Raw genomic sequence first — 16778 nt, 5'->3', positions numbered from 1 at the left:
GTCGATGAAATTGGTGATATCGTATGGTCTTTGGCGAAATGAGACCGAGGATTGTCCATGGAATCAGCTGGTATTCGTATTACAGTTTAGAAAAGCTAGGAAAACGTAACCAGCTAATTAGTCCAAGAGGGAATCGAATCCGACAAACACTTCTACCGCCTGAGCTTCGTCTTCTGGTTCCAAGTATTTGCCGCATCTGTTTAAGTGACACATCACTCACTGCCATTTCCATCGAAAAAAAGGTGAAAGTTTTCCAAAATACTACTTTTCAGTTCATCCAGGGTATGTGTATTCCTGTACACTTTGTCTTTTAGATTTCTCCAGAGATAAAATTCACAAAGGGTTATGTCGGGGGATCGACGGAGCCACACATTCCTACTGATAATTCTTTGCTTGAATACTTTATGAATTTCGTCCATAAAATAGTCAGCTGTATGTGCTGTTACACGATCGCGTTGGAAAATGGCAAAATCACGCTCCCACCCCAGCATATCAATATTTTACATGAATGCATTTGGTGTGTCGATTTAATAATACTGCGCTGCATATCACCGAGAGCAAGCTCTCTGAGAAAGGGAATCTACGAGCGGCTCTGCCGAGAGCCAAAGTGCCCTGTTGCGGTTTCTCTACAATCTATTGACTCATAATAATAATAATAATAATAATAATAATAATAATAAATAATTTGAATAAATCAGTTACCTCAGTGTAATTGCTAGGTCCTCATTTGGTGAAATAGAATTTTTACAGTGTGTAATTAAGAAATAAAACATCTTTAATCAGCAAAATGTATAGTCATTACTAGAGTTCGAAGTTGCACAGTTTCTCTTAAGTTACGTACTGTATGTGCACACAGGATAGAACAGTGTTTACAAAACAAATGAGAAGGTAGTCCTCTGTCCTCATACATATACCATGTCAGTCGAATGGAGCCGTTGTAATACATAATACAAGCCCAGCAAGAGGGAGGGAAACTTCTCTTGAAGGACAGAATACAATGTACAGTATTATCGTTTCTCAGATGTAGAAAAATAACATGTTTCTTAGGTCTATAAACAGTTATTTAGAACAATACTATTTACAAAGTCACTTTGTAGTAGAACCGATAGTAGTAGTAGGCCTAGTGGTAGTGGTGGTGGTGGTGGTAGTGATAATGGTAGGGGTAGTAGTAGGAGCAGCAGCAGTAGAAGAGAAGTAGCAGTAGCAGTAATAATAATAATAATAATAATAATAATAATAATAATAATAATAATAATAATAATCACAATATCAGAATCTGCATTTGTAAATGTACATGAATTAGGCCTACAGTACAGAAGCGACATAAATGCAGTAATTATGAAGTATAAGTCGCAGAAATAAACTTGTTTTTAATTGGGTTATTTTATTACGCTTTATCAATTGCGATGATTATCTAACGTCTAAATGAGATGAAGATGATTATGCTAGCGAAATGAGTCCAGGCTCCAGCGCCGAAAGTTATCCAGAATTTGTACCTAATATGTTGAGGCGAAAACTTGTCTTAAAAGAATAAGATTATCATTAAAGAAATAACTTTTAGATAACAATATGTTCTAAAAGTCTGAAAGTTAGAATTTATAAAACAGTTATATTACCGGTGCTTCTGTATGGTTGTGAAACTTGGACTCTCACTTTGAGAGAGGAACAGAGATTAAGGGTGTTTGAGAATAAGGTTCTTAGGAAAATATCTGATGTTGAAAGGGATGAAGTTACAGGAGAATGGAGAAAGTTACACAACGCAGAACTGCACGCATTGTATTCTTCACCTGACGTAATTAGGAACATTAAATCCAGAGTCGACCTGGTTGGCGAGTTGGTATAGCGCTGGCCTTCTATGCCCAAGGTTGCGGGTTCGATCCCGGACCAGGTCGATGGCATTTAAGTGTGCTTAAATGCGACAAACTCATGTCAGTAGATTTACTGGCATGTAAAAGAACTCCTGCGGGACAAAATTCCGGCACATCCAGCGACGCTGATATAAACTCTGCAGTTGCGGGCGTCGTTAAATAAAACATAACATAACATTAAATCCAGACGTTTGAGATGGGCAGGGCATGTAGCATGTATGAGAGAATCCAGAAATGCATATAGAGTGTTAGTTGGGAGGCCGGAGGAAAAAGACCTTAGGGGAGGCCGAAACGTAAATGGGAGGATAATATTAAAATGGATTTGAGAGAGGTGGGATATGATGATAGAGACTGGATTAATCTTGCACAAGGTAGGGACCGATAACGGGCTTATGTGAGGGCGGCAGTGAACCTCCGGGTTCCTTAAAAGCCATTTGTAAGTAAGTAAGTAACAATATGTTCTATTTAATATAAATCTAACCCCTGTACGAGTAAAACTCATTCATACGTCACAAGCTGGGATACGTTATTCACCCCTTTCTTCAATCCCACGCATCGTTCACATTATAGGGCAGGGAGAATTTGTATTGAATGTCCAGTAGTGGAATTCAGCGCAATGTCGTTCGGAAAATACCAGTTTAAAAAGAAATGGGAAATTAATACTTACGCATTAAAAACAATCAAAGCGAGTATGAGTTCTATGTTTGGTTCTACATACGCATGTGAGCAAACATTCTCAAAAATTAATTTCATTTAGAGCGACGATCCCTCTAAATTGACAGATGCACATCTGATTTCCCTCCTCAGGCTATAGGCCTGTACATCTTCAGTACAGCCTAATAAGTTATAACCAGGCTTAGGATCCGAGACAACTTAACAATGAAGTGAAGTTAACTTTGCAACGGAGTATAGATGGAGTGAGGTGGCGCGGTAAGTTTTGTTTACCTGTGCGTCAGTGTACAATCCGGTTCGTGATCAGAGGTACAGTATTCTTCCGTTTCTCCCTACGAACTGAGGCCATCACAGTGCATTTTCAATTCATAATGAATCGTTTTTTCAAACTAGTTGCAAGTATGTAGGACATGGTTGTTCATTGTAACGCTAACGCCTTCAACGTCGCCGAGGGACATGAAAACTTGTGAGGTATATATCCTGCTTCATTTTCCACCATCACTAGATTGTACTATTAACTGTAGAATATGACGCAGCACATTGTCGTCGTTGTTTACATTCACAGTATGTCTGTCTACTATGTTCAAGGAACTCTATAGTCAAGTTGTGAGTACATTGGTTGCTAAAGTGTCCCGGATCCTAATGCTGGTTACAACGAAACTGGTGAACAAAACAAGAATGCAGGCAGAGATGCGGCGCACGTTGTAGTTGAAACTAAGTTAATTACAACAATGATTCTCCTCTATATTCATATGAGAAATTAGATTAGTTTTAATTTTTATTGTGAGATCAATGTACAGTAGTCAATTTTATTTAAAATAGAAGATATATGCTTTAATACTTTCCAAAATGTTATGGATTATGTAATTTTTACATATAATCTTATATACAGCCTAAATATCAATACAAGGATAAGGTATTTTTTTTAGGAACAATATGTTTTGAAAAGGAATAGGGCCTGCTTAAGTAATTTTATACATGACTGATGTTTCCCTAAGACTGCTATCGCCTTATGGTTATAATTTATGAACGCTAGATGATCTTTAAAGATAAATTAATGTTTATACGGCGATGATGGATAAATACTGGAACTGACAAGAGTAACGGAAGCACTAGATGGAAACTTATTTCATTACCACTCTGTGCATCATAAATTTCACTGGATTTGTAGAGGATTGAGCCTTGGTCCCTTTGATGATAAATCGTTAGCTGTGAACTACGGCTGGACTTGGTTATTTAACAATGTACTGTAGGTATATTAATTTTTCGAAACTTCGTGATATTTAGAAGTTTATATACCGGGACATCATTTTATTTTTACTTCAATTTTTATTGTACCTGAATTTGTTAATGTACTTCACTCCCACCCCCTCTACTAGTAAACGTCCAACCGTTCTCCACATAGAACCAAGACCGCGTATACAGTCAAAGTCGCCTTACGGTCATAGTAACCAGTACTGAGTTAGTGAGTATAGTACGTTCCGGAAATATGTTCGCGTTTCCCAGTGACGAAAGAGCTTTCAATATTGAATCATAATTATTTTCTCACAGGTACTGTCGTCCGTTTGCCTACGTCGCATCCCGGTTTCTCCCACCCACATCTGCTCGTCCCTCTGTAAAGGCTAGTGGCTGGGCTGTCTTAGCTCTTTTCTGAAAACATTAATTTCTGTTAGGAATTGGACGTCTACGTAATATTATACAGCTGTTTAAAATAACGTCAATAAAAAGGCCTCGTTAAGTAATTAACTGTCACGTGATTTTCCCCCTTTCTACGACCCTGCGACAAAACCACTTGGACGGACAGTAGATAGCATGTCTGAGTAATTTTATCTTTTCGGATCGGGCGGAAGTGAAGATTGAATTTACAGTACGTAAAGTACTCTTTTATGGAGTAGGTACAGAATTATTTCAACATGAGTTACTAGTACGAAGGCTGAAACTGGTATTTGGAATTAGGTACAATAGTCTATAGTACGATAATATGCACAAAAGAACTGAAGCCTATATCGAAATGAACGGCCACCATTTTTAAAAATGTGTTTAAATATCCATATGATTATTATTTTAAAATTTAACTGCATTCTCTATATTGTACGCTAATGTGCTGTAGATAGTAGCCTACAATATACACTGCATAATGAATACGTCCGAATGGATAGCTCAATTCGTGAGTAAAAATACCAAGTGTTAATACAGTACTGTATTTGATTAAACAAAAACCTAATGAATATTATCAAACTCAAAATTTCGATATTTCCTAGTTTACGTAAATGGATGTACTACTTTTCTTCCCTCCTATACCTAGTAAAGTGATTTGTTTTGTATTTTACGCCAGTCGTGGAAGGGGGTAGCAAACGGTGTTTCCGGTTTTCAATCGTTAATCCAAAGGTGTAGCCAGGTTAATATTTAAAATAAAATGATGTCCCTGTACATTAATGGAAGTATTCTGAAAAAATCAATTTCATGGCAAAACTCTCATGTATGATTCAATAAGCATGCAATATCAGAGAAATGAAACGTTTTTCTGATGTAAGGAGACCGTACTTAAATGTGAAAACCACCGCTTTAGCACTGAAATCCGCAAGGGTGTGATAGTAATATTTATATTAAAATAATGTAATTTTAACCCTTGGAGCCACAGTAATCGCATTGTAATGCCATATTTCTCGCAGTTATTCTCTGACAAAGTAGACTTACAATATACACAATTACAAACAATTTTGCTTGTAACCTATGGCTCAAAAGGTTAAACAAACAAGATACGAAGAACATTGTCAGGGTGAATGACAGAATGTTACTGTATTTGGGAACAATGCTATCCGACAGTTATGGTGACGTTCTTGCGCGATGTCTGCATTCACCGGTCCAACTGCTGCAACAAATTCTATTTTAATAGTCCTGCTTACCCACTGTCACAAAGTCGTTATCGTCAAGGACGTCTCTGATGTGGTCATCCGGATCCAGGATGACTCCGCCACGTGTCTTCCGTACTTCCTGCACCTTCTCCTTCTCCTTCTTGCCGTCGCCAGTCTGCAGCTTGAGGTGGCGGCGAACGGCTTCCTCTCCCAGCCAGTGCACAGTCATTTCCCCTGCAGCACACCAAAATGTAGCCTACAGTAATTCTTAGATAACAGTCCCTAAGATTATAATTTGCTTTGTTCCTTTCTTTTCCACGTTGCTTGTTTGTTTCTACCGTTCATTTTCTTTTTCATTTTTTATTCATTCCTTTCGCTTGTTTAATCCTTTTTCTTTCTTTCTGTTACTAATTGTTTCTATCTTCCTATTTTCTTTTTTCTAGGTTCCTTAATTCTTAATTGTTTTTGTCATTCTTCACTGCCTTTTATCTGCTACTTGTCTGTCCGTCCTTCATCCGTCTGTCTACCTACCTGCCGGAAATTCACCCATATTTCTTTCTTTTATTTGTCTATTTCCTTCCTTTTTACCTTTTGCAATTTATTCATTATTTGAGCCTTTCAGAGCAAAAGTGGTGTAAGTCAAAATTGAGTAATGAGGTTAAAGTAAAAATTATATAAAATACAGCGCAAAGTAGCAGTTAATATGTCCTTCGTGCTATCCACTGACTACTAATATTTTAAATAAATTGAATATTAATTGCTACTTTGCGTTGTATTTTACAGAATGTTTACTTTAACCCTCATTACCCATTTTTGACTTACACCACTTCTGCTCTGAACGGATCATTTAACCCATAGGGCCTGTACATAGGTACTTCCCCTAGCGGAGGTTTCAGTACCTACTTGTCGATGGAGGACAAGTGGTAATCTCATCGCCTCAAATATCACCTAGTATGCAACTAAGGTACCGCTTGAGAGCTTCCTCATTATTTGAGCAGCTTCAGAAATAAGAAATAATTAGAAATGAGGAAGGAATGACAATCTGAAAGATAAAAGACCATATGTCCTTGAAAGAGGTCACGTGACATTGAGTAAAAATCTATGTGAGCTCCAAGCCGGATAGCCACTTTTCTCGTTCTACATAGTATTGTTCAACTGAAGGAATTAATAAGTGATGAAGTTGAAAATGCCGAAAAGATTACATAACCGAATAATTTTAACAAAATGGTGCAGACGTAAAACTCCTAGGTGAGGCTGCCGAAGGTCTTCACTCTGATAACCAGCTAGAGTTGAGAAAGACAGTCCTCATAGACCGGGAAATAGAATCCTCGAGAGCAGAGAGTCGAACCACAACTCTATAAGAATTCCTTGCCAAGAGTGCGACGGTAAAGTTTCCATGTCCGAAGAAAAATTGATAAAATGGGAAAAGATCGAAATGTGTTACTGTAGAGCTATGATGGTCAGTGGCTCGTTTCATTTAGAACTTATTCCGATATTTATCTTAACTCCTTTTCGAGCAATCTCGACAAAAATTTCCTTAGAATATGAAACGAATATTTGAATCTTAAACTTGGCCAGATATGCAGTTTTTAATAGTTTAATTTAGTTATTAGAAAATTATCCCGAGAATGTTCATACTGATATTAGTTTCCGAGGCATGGAAGGTTCCGTTTCCTTTTATCCTTATGAAAGTGCGATTCAAACTGATTGTTATGAAATGACACAACATGTGTTCGTTCATGAAAGGTTTAGGATTTTCAGATTCGGAACCTATATAGTGTATATACGAAGACATATTTCTGGAATGAAACAGTCATTTAAAAATAGTTGTTGCCCCTAAAAGACGTGCTCCCTCCATACGCTCGTGATGAGCGTTTGGCCGTGTGTATAGTAAGTAAATGAGTTGCTTTTTAAACTTAAGCTCTACTGTCTATGCTTTCGTACGGCTCCTTGGCGATTCGTCTGTGGATCAGTGCTAGCATGCTGGTTGTATTATTTTATCTAGACCGTCTGGGCTCGATCCCCGGTCTGGTTGTGACAGACAAAGCAGAAATGTAGAACGTATTTCTCCGCGTACTATTACCCTTTTTCTGTCCACCAACACTCTTCGCTTTTTCCTTATCAAAACTATCATTCGCAATTGTTTAAAAAAAGACTTAAGTGAATTCTTGGGATAGTATGGGTCTCCGAGTCTCATATAGGATTTAAGGGCTTAGGGCTAAGGACCCTAGTGTTTATCAGGTACTCGGCTAAGAATGAGACCCGGCTCTGCCAAGGGTGTGGCAGGATGGACCGCCTGTGAGCAACGGATTTACGAATACAATCCGGACCACTTGTCAGACTGGAACAATAATCGTATATGAGGCGCACAATGAGGCAATGTAAGTCTAATTGTATGGATTCATCCCGGGATAGGTCAATTGGATGGACACTCGCTTTCTTAGAGCGTAATCACTAATCATTATTTGAATGGAAAATGATCCTGTAGCCAAAATCGTATTGACTTGCTACGAGTACAAAAATTAGTGTCACGAAAATGACACGTATTTTAATATCATTACAATTTTTATGCGTTTGGAAACAATTCAGTTGTTTTACTATAATGCGAATGAAATTAGAGTTTTCGCACCCTCGCCGTACGCTAAACGTTAACACAATGTTGACGTCGTTGATGAAAGAGTCAATCAGAGCCATTCATTTCACATTATTTCAATAGCGGACCTGTTTTCCCTAGACGGATAAAGTAGACGGGAACGAAGTTTACCATAGGCCTAATTCGGTGTTAAAACGTGATATTTCGTTTGAGATTTACCACTGTGGATGATATTCATCTACTTAGAACAGCTCAAGATGGATAAATTATTCAATCATAAGTACAGGATGGCTCAGGAAAGAATTTTTCGTTGAGATTTCAACAGAGAGGAAGGTTGCGTCGTGACAAGTCCGCCAAAATTAAAACGCATCTTTGTTTAACTCGCCGTAACTTGGACACCAGTAAAAATTTTGAGTTGCGACCACTTTTAAAACTAATTCCCATTCTTCCTCAACATTCCCCTCGCTTTGACCCCGATCTAATGTGAAAAAAAATTGCCGCTTACCATCTTTTGAAGGCGTAAATATATATTTTGAACAGATCACATCGAAGTTAGTATTTTTTTGTCACATTTCAAAAAATATTTTCACTTCGAATTCTTTTCTTAGACATTAAGCTATCAATTAAAAAAAATACAGCGCGATTGACTATCTTAGGAGCTACGGTATGATAAATGTTTAATAATGTACCGGAAAATGTATATTTGAGCCTTACGTTGAATTGTTAAAGGAATACGTGCAACGATCCCTTACGATTATTTCCGAAGATTTACGAACATGAACATACGTCACCAAATATGTCACTACTGGCGTTAACGGCGTTAGACCTGGGCGCGAAAATTGTCTGTTACCAAAATTTGTATTCTTGAACCGTTGGGTCATACGAGGAAACAAAGAAGAAGGCAGAAAATAGGAAAGATTGGAGATATCCTGGTTTGCAGTGAAGGACCTGCCCTTGGGCCGAACACTATATATATATATATATATATATATATATATATAGAGAGAGAGAGAGAGAGAGAGAGAGAGAGAGAGAGAGAGAGACAGGGTGTTTCCGAGGTGGTGTTACAAACTTTCAGGGATGATGGCGAAGGGCACATGTATCAATTTGAGATAAGGAACCCTGGTCCGGAAATGACCGAGTCGAAAGTTACAAGTAAAAATAGTTCTGTGGAAATGAAATAATTTTATTCCTCTGTACACCTTATCGATGTGTATTTATCTGTACATCTTACACATACTGTATTCATCTGACGTTGTTTACGTTGTCTACTTACAGTATTCCATTCAATGCGCTGTCTGAGGAGTGGGGACAGGAAACTAGACTAAAACAATGCAGATAGCGTAATGTGTAACAGACATGGTCGGTCCTGATATGCACATCTGTAGACAGCAGTGTATGTGTACATGTTGCAATGTCCAGTCGATCAGTCCTAGTGAAATGGAGGAGTACACGAGAGCGCAATAAGCAGACCTGATTTTCGAATACGGATGAGCCAATGGGAACAATAGACAAGCTCACAGATTGTATCGGGCCTAGTACTCACGTAGGAGACATCCGGCCCATATCATTTTTCCACGACTCTTCCAAAAGTTAAGGGAAGGAGGGCACGTGGTGCCAAATTACTATTCCATTTCCAGACAACTATTTTTGCTTATAATTTTCGACTCAGTCATTTTCGGACCATGGTTCCTTATCTCAAATTGATACATGTGCCCTTCGCCATCATCCCTGAAAGTTTGTAACACCACCTCGGAAACACCCTGTATATACAGGGTGTTTAAAAATACGGGGCATAATTTCAGGTACGTATTTCCCACATGTAGACAATCAAAATAGTTCATTACAACATGTGTCCGGAAATGCTTCATTTCCGAGTTATGGCCTTCACAACATTGAAATTCACCGGAACGTTTTTCTTTCCGCAAGTCGTTGTCATTACAGAAGATGTTCAAAATGTCCACCTCCTGCTTGAATACAGACCTCACATCGATGTCTCATTGACCTGCGAACACGATCCCAAACTCCAGGAGTATTGCGTATGTCCTCAGAACATGCCACAATTCGATTCGGAAGGGATTCCAAATCAGGCACCGGAGACGAATAAACCAATGACTTTAAATGGCCCCACAAGTAGAAATCGAGAGGGTTTAGATCAGGTGAGCGTGGAGGCCAAGCGATTGGGCCACCTCTACCTATCCATCGATCAGGAAACCTTCGATCCAAGTACCGGCGAGCCGTACGACTGAAGTGTGCAGGAGCGCCATCATGCAAGAAGTGAATGTGTTGACGATTGATCAGTGGAGTGTCTTCTAAAACATGAGGTATGGTGTTTTCCAGGAAGTTTGTTGTGAAGGCCATAACTCGGAAATGAAGCATTTCCGGACACATGTTGTAATGTACTATTTTGATTGTCTACATGTGGGAAATACATACCTGAAATTATGCCCCGTATTTTTGAAACACTCTGTATAGTTTTTATTTATATCGGATAAGATACCAGACGACAAGTTCTACAAGATGGAGTCATCAAGTTGATCTCTCACATATTTTATGACGTGATGGAGTGCTACTTGTAACCTATGGAACTCGTTTTATTCCTTTACTCTGTTACTGTTTAAAATACGATTTCTCGTCAAGGATAGCAGGTTGGAAGGAAGTTCGTATGAGTTTTATGATAAATGATGAAATTATATGGCGGGATATTTTTCGAGTATTCCCGTTTCTTTCGCCACTCTTATTTAAGGCGATGAATCGTTGAAAATAGTAAAAAAAAAAATCTTCAAAAAGTGAAAATTTTGTTGATTGTTCCAAGAATAGTTTAACAATTCACCTTTCATAATCTGTAGTTTATTCACCCCTGTGTCACTTAATCCCTAACGTATGGAGCTGGACAATTTTAAGGTGAATACATTCTGTGATGTGCCTATTTTTATTTTTATTTATTGGTTATTTTCTCAACTTTATGATTTTTGGCAAATTTTAGAATTAAAAATATTCTAGTGAATAACGTTTTTTTCAAATGGCCTGAAATTTTGCACAGGAGGTCATAAATATGTTCTAAATAAACTGACATATTTTTATTGTACTAATTAAAGTGTTCTAGCCATCGATATTGCTGAATTTGTAATGGTTTAAAAAAAATTGAAAATTAAAAACTAGAAATTATTTTTTATCAAAAACTTGCTTTCTAAATGCTATAAACGTCAGTTTCCCTATTCATTTATTAGGAATACAACACAATTTTTAAGTAAAATTAATTTGAATTACAGAAATTAGAGCAATATTTATATGATGTCATTGAATACAATAAAAATAAATAACTTAAAATAATTATTTGGGATATCAGAATGAAAATAGTGAATTTCCAAGACACGGAGGAAAACCCAAAAGTCTACTTCTGAACATACTACTGAGAACGGCTACAGGCGTAGCCCAGACGTTAGCGCGTTTGTCTCCTGAACCTGAGTTGCGCTCGGACGTGGGTTCGGTTCCCGCCATGGCTGATTACCGTTTTTTCCTAGGTTATCGCTAATCATAAGGTGAATGTCAGGTAATCTATGGCGAATCCTCCGTCTCATCTAACCAAATATTATCTCTCTCTATCACCAATGTCATCGACGCTAAATAATCTAGTAGATGATACAGCATCGTTAAATAACCAAGTATAAAAAAACTTCTGAGATCCGTGCTCCTATGAACTGCACTTCAACAGTCGAGTGGTAAACATGCAAACGTCATATCTTTATTATAGTTAGTTTGGATTAAGACTTCATTAGAGTCGACGGCAATTCGGAAGGCGGTTGTCTGCTAGCGTTTGCGTCGAGAGAGACAGATAGAGAGAGCAAGGCAGCGTACAACATTGCCACATCGGACTTAACGAGCACGTGCAATACAAATAGCGCAGGAGAGAATTTAAATTATCAAAAGACAATAATGACCTTAGCCTTTGATTACTGTAAGCATGACACCAAACAAACCCTCTTTCCTTCACTAACAATATTCTTTGCACGGTTCTCAATCTCACACCACATGCTTCTGCAGTCGTTTCTTGCATATTGGCAACGTTGCTGCCAGCATCAAGATGGGCGGCAGCGTTCTGCTCGTTAACGTTTTTAAAATAATTATACACCTTAAACAGTATTTTCCGCGCCTGCTTGTGTAATATTTGTCTTTTTATAGTCTCTTACCTTACATACACACAGTAAATGTTAGTTTTACTTATTCAATGTATTGAAACACTCGCACGTGAAGAAACGAACTCGGGAAGTGCTTGTTATAGACTGATTCTGATTGGTTCTACTGTACAAGCTTGTGACGTCACATACCAGAAATGCTACGGCGTATATAGAAGCTAACCGCCTTCCGAAATGCCGTCTAGTCTAGATGCATACAGTATTGTGTTTGTGAACTCCCATTATACCGTGTACATTTAAAATGAGAAGTACGTGGGGTTCTTCGAAAATATTATGTAAGCAGTGAGTCTTCTTTCTTCATGTCCCGTAGAAATACGTGAATTATGAATTTGAAATAACTGTAGGTTTTAGTAAGAAAGTATGTGAGTAGTTTAATATCAAAGACGGACATCTGTCGTCTCCATAGTTTATATCTATAGAGGCAATTTTTTGTTCCACAGTGTTCTTTGTAATATTTAACACAATTTATTTTATAAATGTAGTGTTAGAGTTTGCATGTGGTTTCACTATAACTGGAAATAGCATGAAAAATTGTATGAAAATCCACAACTATCTCATTTTGATCTGAGGTCAGATGTCCGCCTTTGATATTAAGCTACTCATGTATATAAACAGGCTAAAATGGATTCAGATTGACGCTATAAGCGTGTATTTCTATAAAAATTAATTTTTAAATAAGTAACTGCTGTATTGTAGTATGTCCTTTGTACTTTTACATTGCGAATGAATGATATTATAATATGTTATCTTATTGGTACACATAAATATTCTTTGCTGTGACGTAATCAGAAGTATTCCTACCTACAAAAACTTGGGAATTTAATTCTATTCCTAGAAAGGAAAAAATGATATCTTGCTTTGGCATATAAATCTGCTGTTTCCTAAACATTACGAGGCGTAAGTATAGACCAGAACGAGAAAATCTCGCGATTGGTCACCGTTAGTTCATAACATCCACGAGAGTTAAGATGAGTGTACCGAAGTGTCTATTCCAAGTAGATGGGGAATATTCATTGTGCATGTTACAACAATAATAACAATCTTCATTCGGAGAGGTTGCTTAATTTGTAAGATCATTGTGATAAGATTGTCTCGACGTACATGTCGAAACACTCTACTTTCTCCAATGCACTGTATAAGAGAAGAGTGTTCACTTGTTTACAAGGCTTCATAACACATATTTTGTATCCCCTTCCCCGGAGCACTAGTATCTCTGGTCTCGTTACATTCGAAAGGAAATCTAAGCAGCGGGAATTGTTGAACTTTGACACAATCAAGGCAACGTTTGTGGACTTGCTCTCTTGGAAGTTGAATGAATAAATAAATAGCAATACTAATTTATTCTTGAATATGCGGTAGCGTCGCAAGGCGTTGCGGTACAAGTTGCAAAGCCGCGGATTCGATTCCCGATGACGTCATAGATTTTCCTATTAATCCAATTCTTCCGGCCACACCATGGCTCTGGGGTTGATTTAATCTTTAATAGAAATGAGCACCAGGGCGTTTCCTTCGGAGAAAATGATGCAAGCACATTTTTTTTTTGCGGAGGAGGGGACCGAAGGCTAGCGTCGCAGCCCGAGGTTTATTATGCTTTGCTATCCCTGTTCCGTGAATGATGTTTTTCGCTCAATAGTCCCGATTTTGTACGTACACAACACGACGCACCATGAACTTAACCCAGGCTATGGTAATGATGACATTGGCATGGGAGTTGTTTATGATAAATGACGGTGAATTGAGTCTGAAGTCCAACGCCGAAAGTAACCCAGCAGTTCTGCATCAATTAGTTGAGCGAAAACCTCGGAAAAACGTCGGAAAGAACCCAACTATGTAACTTATCTCAAGCAGGATTTGAAACCGGGCTTGCTCTTTCACATTCAGACTTGCTGTTACTCCACAGTGGTAGAATTCGGGCAGCACGTACGATTGAAATTTATACTTCTACTCAATAACGATTGTCTTTTAAGGTGTGGGCATTAAAATCCCTCCATCCTCATGGCCTTTCACTGCTTGGCATTGCATTTATTCTTAAATTGATATCAAGAAATGTGATGTATGTATGTACGTATGCACGCACGTACATACATACATTCATACATACATACATACATACATACATACATACATACATACATACATACATACATACATACATACATACAGATGTCCACACATGTGGAGTAACGGTTAGCGCGTCTAGTTGCGAAACCAAGTGACTCGGGTTCGATTCCCGGTCGGGAAGTTACCTGGTTGAGGTTTTTTTTCCGGGTTTTTCCCTCAAACCAATATGAGCAAATGCTGGGTAACTTTCGGTGTTGGACCTCGGACTCATTTCACCGGCATTATGACCTTCATCTCTAAATAACCTAAAATGTTGATAAAGCGTCGTAAAATAACCGATTAAAATAAAAATAAAATACATAAAATATATGTATTTATGTCTGTATGTTTAAAACATGATAGGAATGAGATGGAAACGTTTTGCTAGGATTGTTTTATGGCAGAAAACGTGTGATGCGTTCAAGGGTCAATAAGAGATTTTAATTGAAGGGTTCAGAGCCATAGTGGGCCAAGCGCCATTTATTAAAAACGGAGAAAGCAAGGTTTAAATTTAACTGAATACCATAGTTTAATGAAGATTGACATGTCACTTAGTTTTAATATGCATGCTTTATAGTACTTGCTATATGTTTCATTAAATTATGGTAATCACTTAATTTTAACCTTTGTTTTCTCCGTTTTTAATATATGGCGCTTGGCCCACTATGGCTCTGAACCCTTCAATTGCACGTTCATATGTTTACATCACTTTATTCTTACGTTGGACATATTTTAACAGCTTACACATTTGTCGTGCAAGTTTTTACATTACTTTATTGTTACGTTGGCCAGATTTTAGAGTTTAAATATTTGTCTGTTGTGTATATGATTCGTGTGTTGTCTTAGGAGACCCAACCTCATGCACACACCCTAACACGGAAAATGCATCAAGTGTCGACCGAAAGAAAGATTAATATAATTTATGATAGGAATAAGTGAACTTAGTTTTGCGATAAGTAGACAGGTAGTTAGACAGACAGACAGACAGACAGATAGATAGACAGAAAGACAGACAGACAATGAATATTCATGTTTTAATTACTTCTGGGAAGTCGTTGGACGCAGAAACTAAAGACCATTCTGTACTAACTCTAAAAATGTAGTGTTTTGGAACTCTAACGAGTACCTTTGCATGGTAAGGAGTACAGTTGAAATTTGGGAAAAAGAACTCGCACTTCAGTCACACATGAATTTTTTGTTCTACCTCCAAACTTTAACTTGGGAAAGAAATGGCCGGAAAATCTCCATTTCATTCACAGCGTTCTGCCCAAGGCAAGTCTTTCATTGCAAACCCAGCATTCTCCCATCTTTCCTACTTTCTGCCTTATTCTTAGTCTTGTATTATTTTGATTAGCTGACACGAGTATATATACTAATATACTAATGTACTGTTATTTCTTATTATTCATACAATAAAGTTCGTGTGTGTTAGAGAAATAACACTTTTCTACTGAATTTAATGCCTAGATACTCTAATTTAAAAATTCTCACAGTTCATATGCAATAACGAGTTAAATTTTCCACATTTTATGTATAAGTATTACAAATTGGTTGTGTTGAAATTATAACTGATATTGGATTTGAATAATTTATACAGTCTAAAATATTATACAAAACAAATGACGCGAGTATATGTACTAATAACATTTCTACATTGTTCTAAAACTTTGACATTCTTATTATCAAAACATAAATTTTAAACTTAAGCTATTATTGCACCCAGCACCTCAATTGTATTGTGTACTTTGCATTATAGTTCTTAGGTAAGGATAAGATATATTCTTAATTGGTTTAATTTACGATGCTTTATTAACTGCATTGATTATGTAGCGTCTGACAAGCAAACATTCTGATGGGGGCATATAAAGTTATTTTTTTTCTTCTACCATGTTAATAATGTCAAAAGAAGTGCTTATACAAATTTTGACCACTCGATCGCAATTACGAGACCGTCCAGAAAGTGATTTTCCCTGGGCCGTTTACAGAAAAAAGGACAATTGCATGAAAAGATTTGTTGAAACAGATACAGCAATTTTGCGCTATTTGTCAACATATCCCGCACTGGAATTAGACGTTTGTCATACCATGGGATCAATTTTTGTATCCTTGTGTCGTAGAAGTCAGCCGCCTGAAATCGGAACCAGCGTTTGACAGCCGTCTACGCCTCTCTGTCGATCCCATGATATGACAAATGTCTCAATTCCGGTGTGGAATATATTGAAAAATAGTTCAACAATTGCTGTGTCTGCTCCAATAAATTTTTCCAATGAAATTGTGTTTTCTTTATGTTAACGGCCCCCTGGCGAACTTATTTTTTACGGCTCTCGTAATTGCGACCGAGTGGCCAAAATTTGTATAAGCATTTCTTTTGACATTATTAACATGGTAAAAGAAAAAAAAAATAACTTTTATCTGCCCCCATCAGAATGTTTGCTTCTGAATGAAAAATGGAGATAATAATGCCAGCGAAATAAGCCCAGTGTTCAGCACATGA

General features: G+C 37.5%; 1 protein-coding gene across 1 annotated transcript in view; it reads right to left on the bottom strand.

The window, feature by feature from the left end:
• LOC138707818 (histidine ammonia-lyase-like) overlaps window positions 1-16778 on the bottom strand; it is a 99757-nt gene that overhangs the window by 76744 nt on the left and 6235 nt on the right. The window contains exon 2 of the mRNA XM_069837763.1: window positions 5447-5629. Coding sequence (XP_069693864.1) covers window positions 5447-5629 — 183 coding nt within the window. The remainder of the gene's footprint in view (window positions 1-5446; window positions 5630-16778) is intronic.

This window comes from Periplaneta americana, chromosome 10, assembly GCF_040183065.1.
Source record: "Periplaneta americana isolate PAMFEO1 chromosome 10, P.americana_PAMFEO1_priV1, whole genome shotgun sequence".
In the NCBI taxonomy this organism is placed as follows: domain Eukaryota; kingdom Metazoa; phylum Arthropoda; class Insecta; order Blattodea; family Blattidae; genus Periplaneta; species Periplaneta americana.
This window is presented reverse-complemented; position numbering and strand designations above follow the sequence as displayed.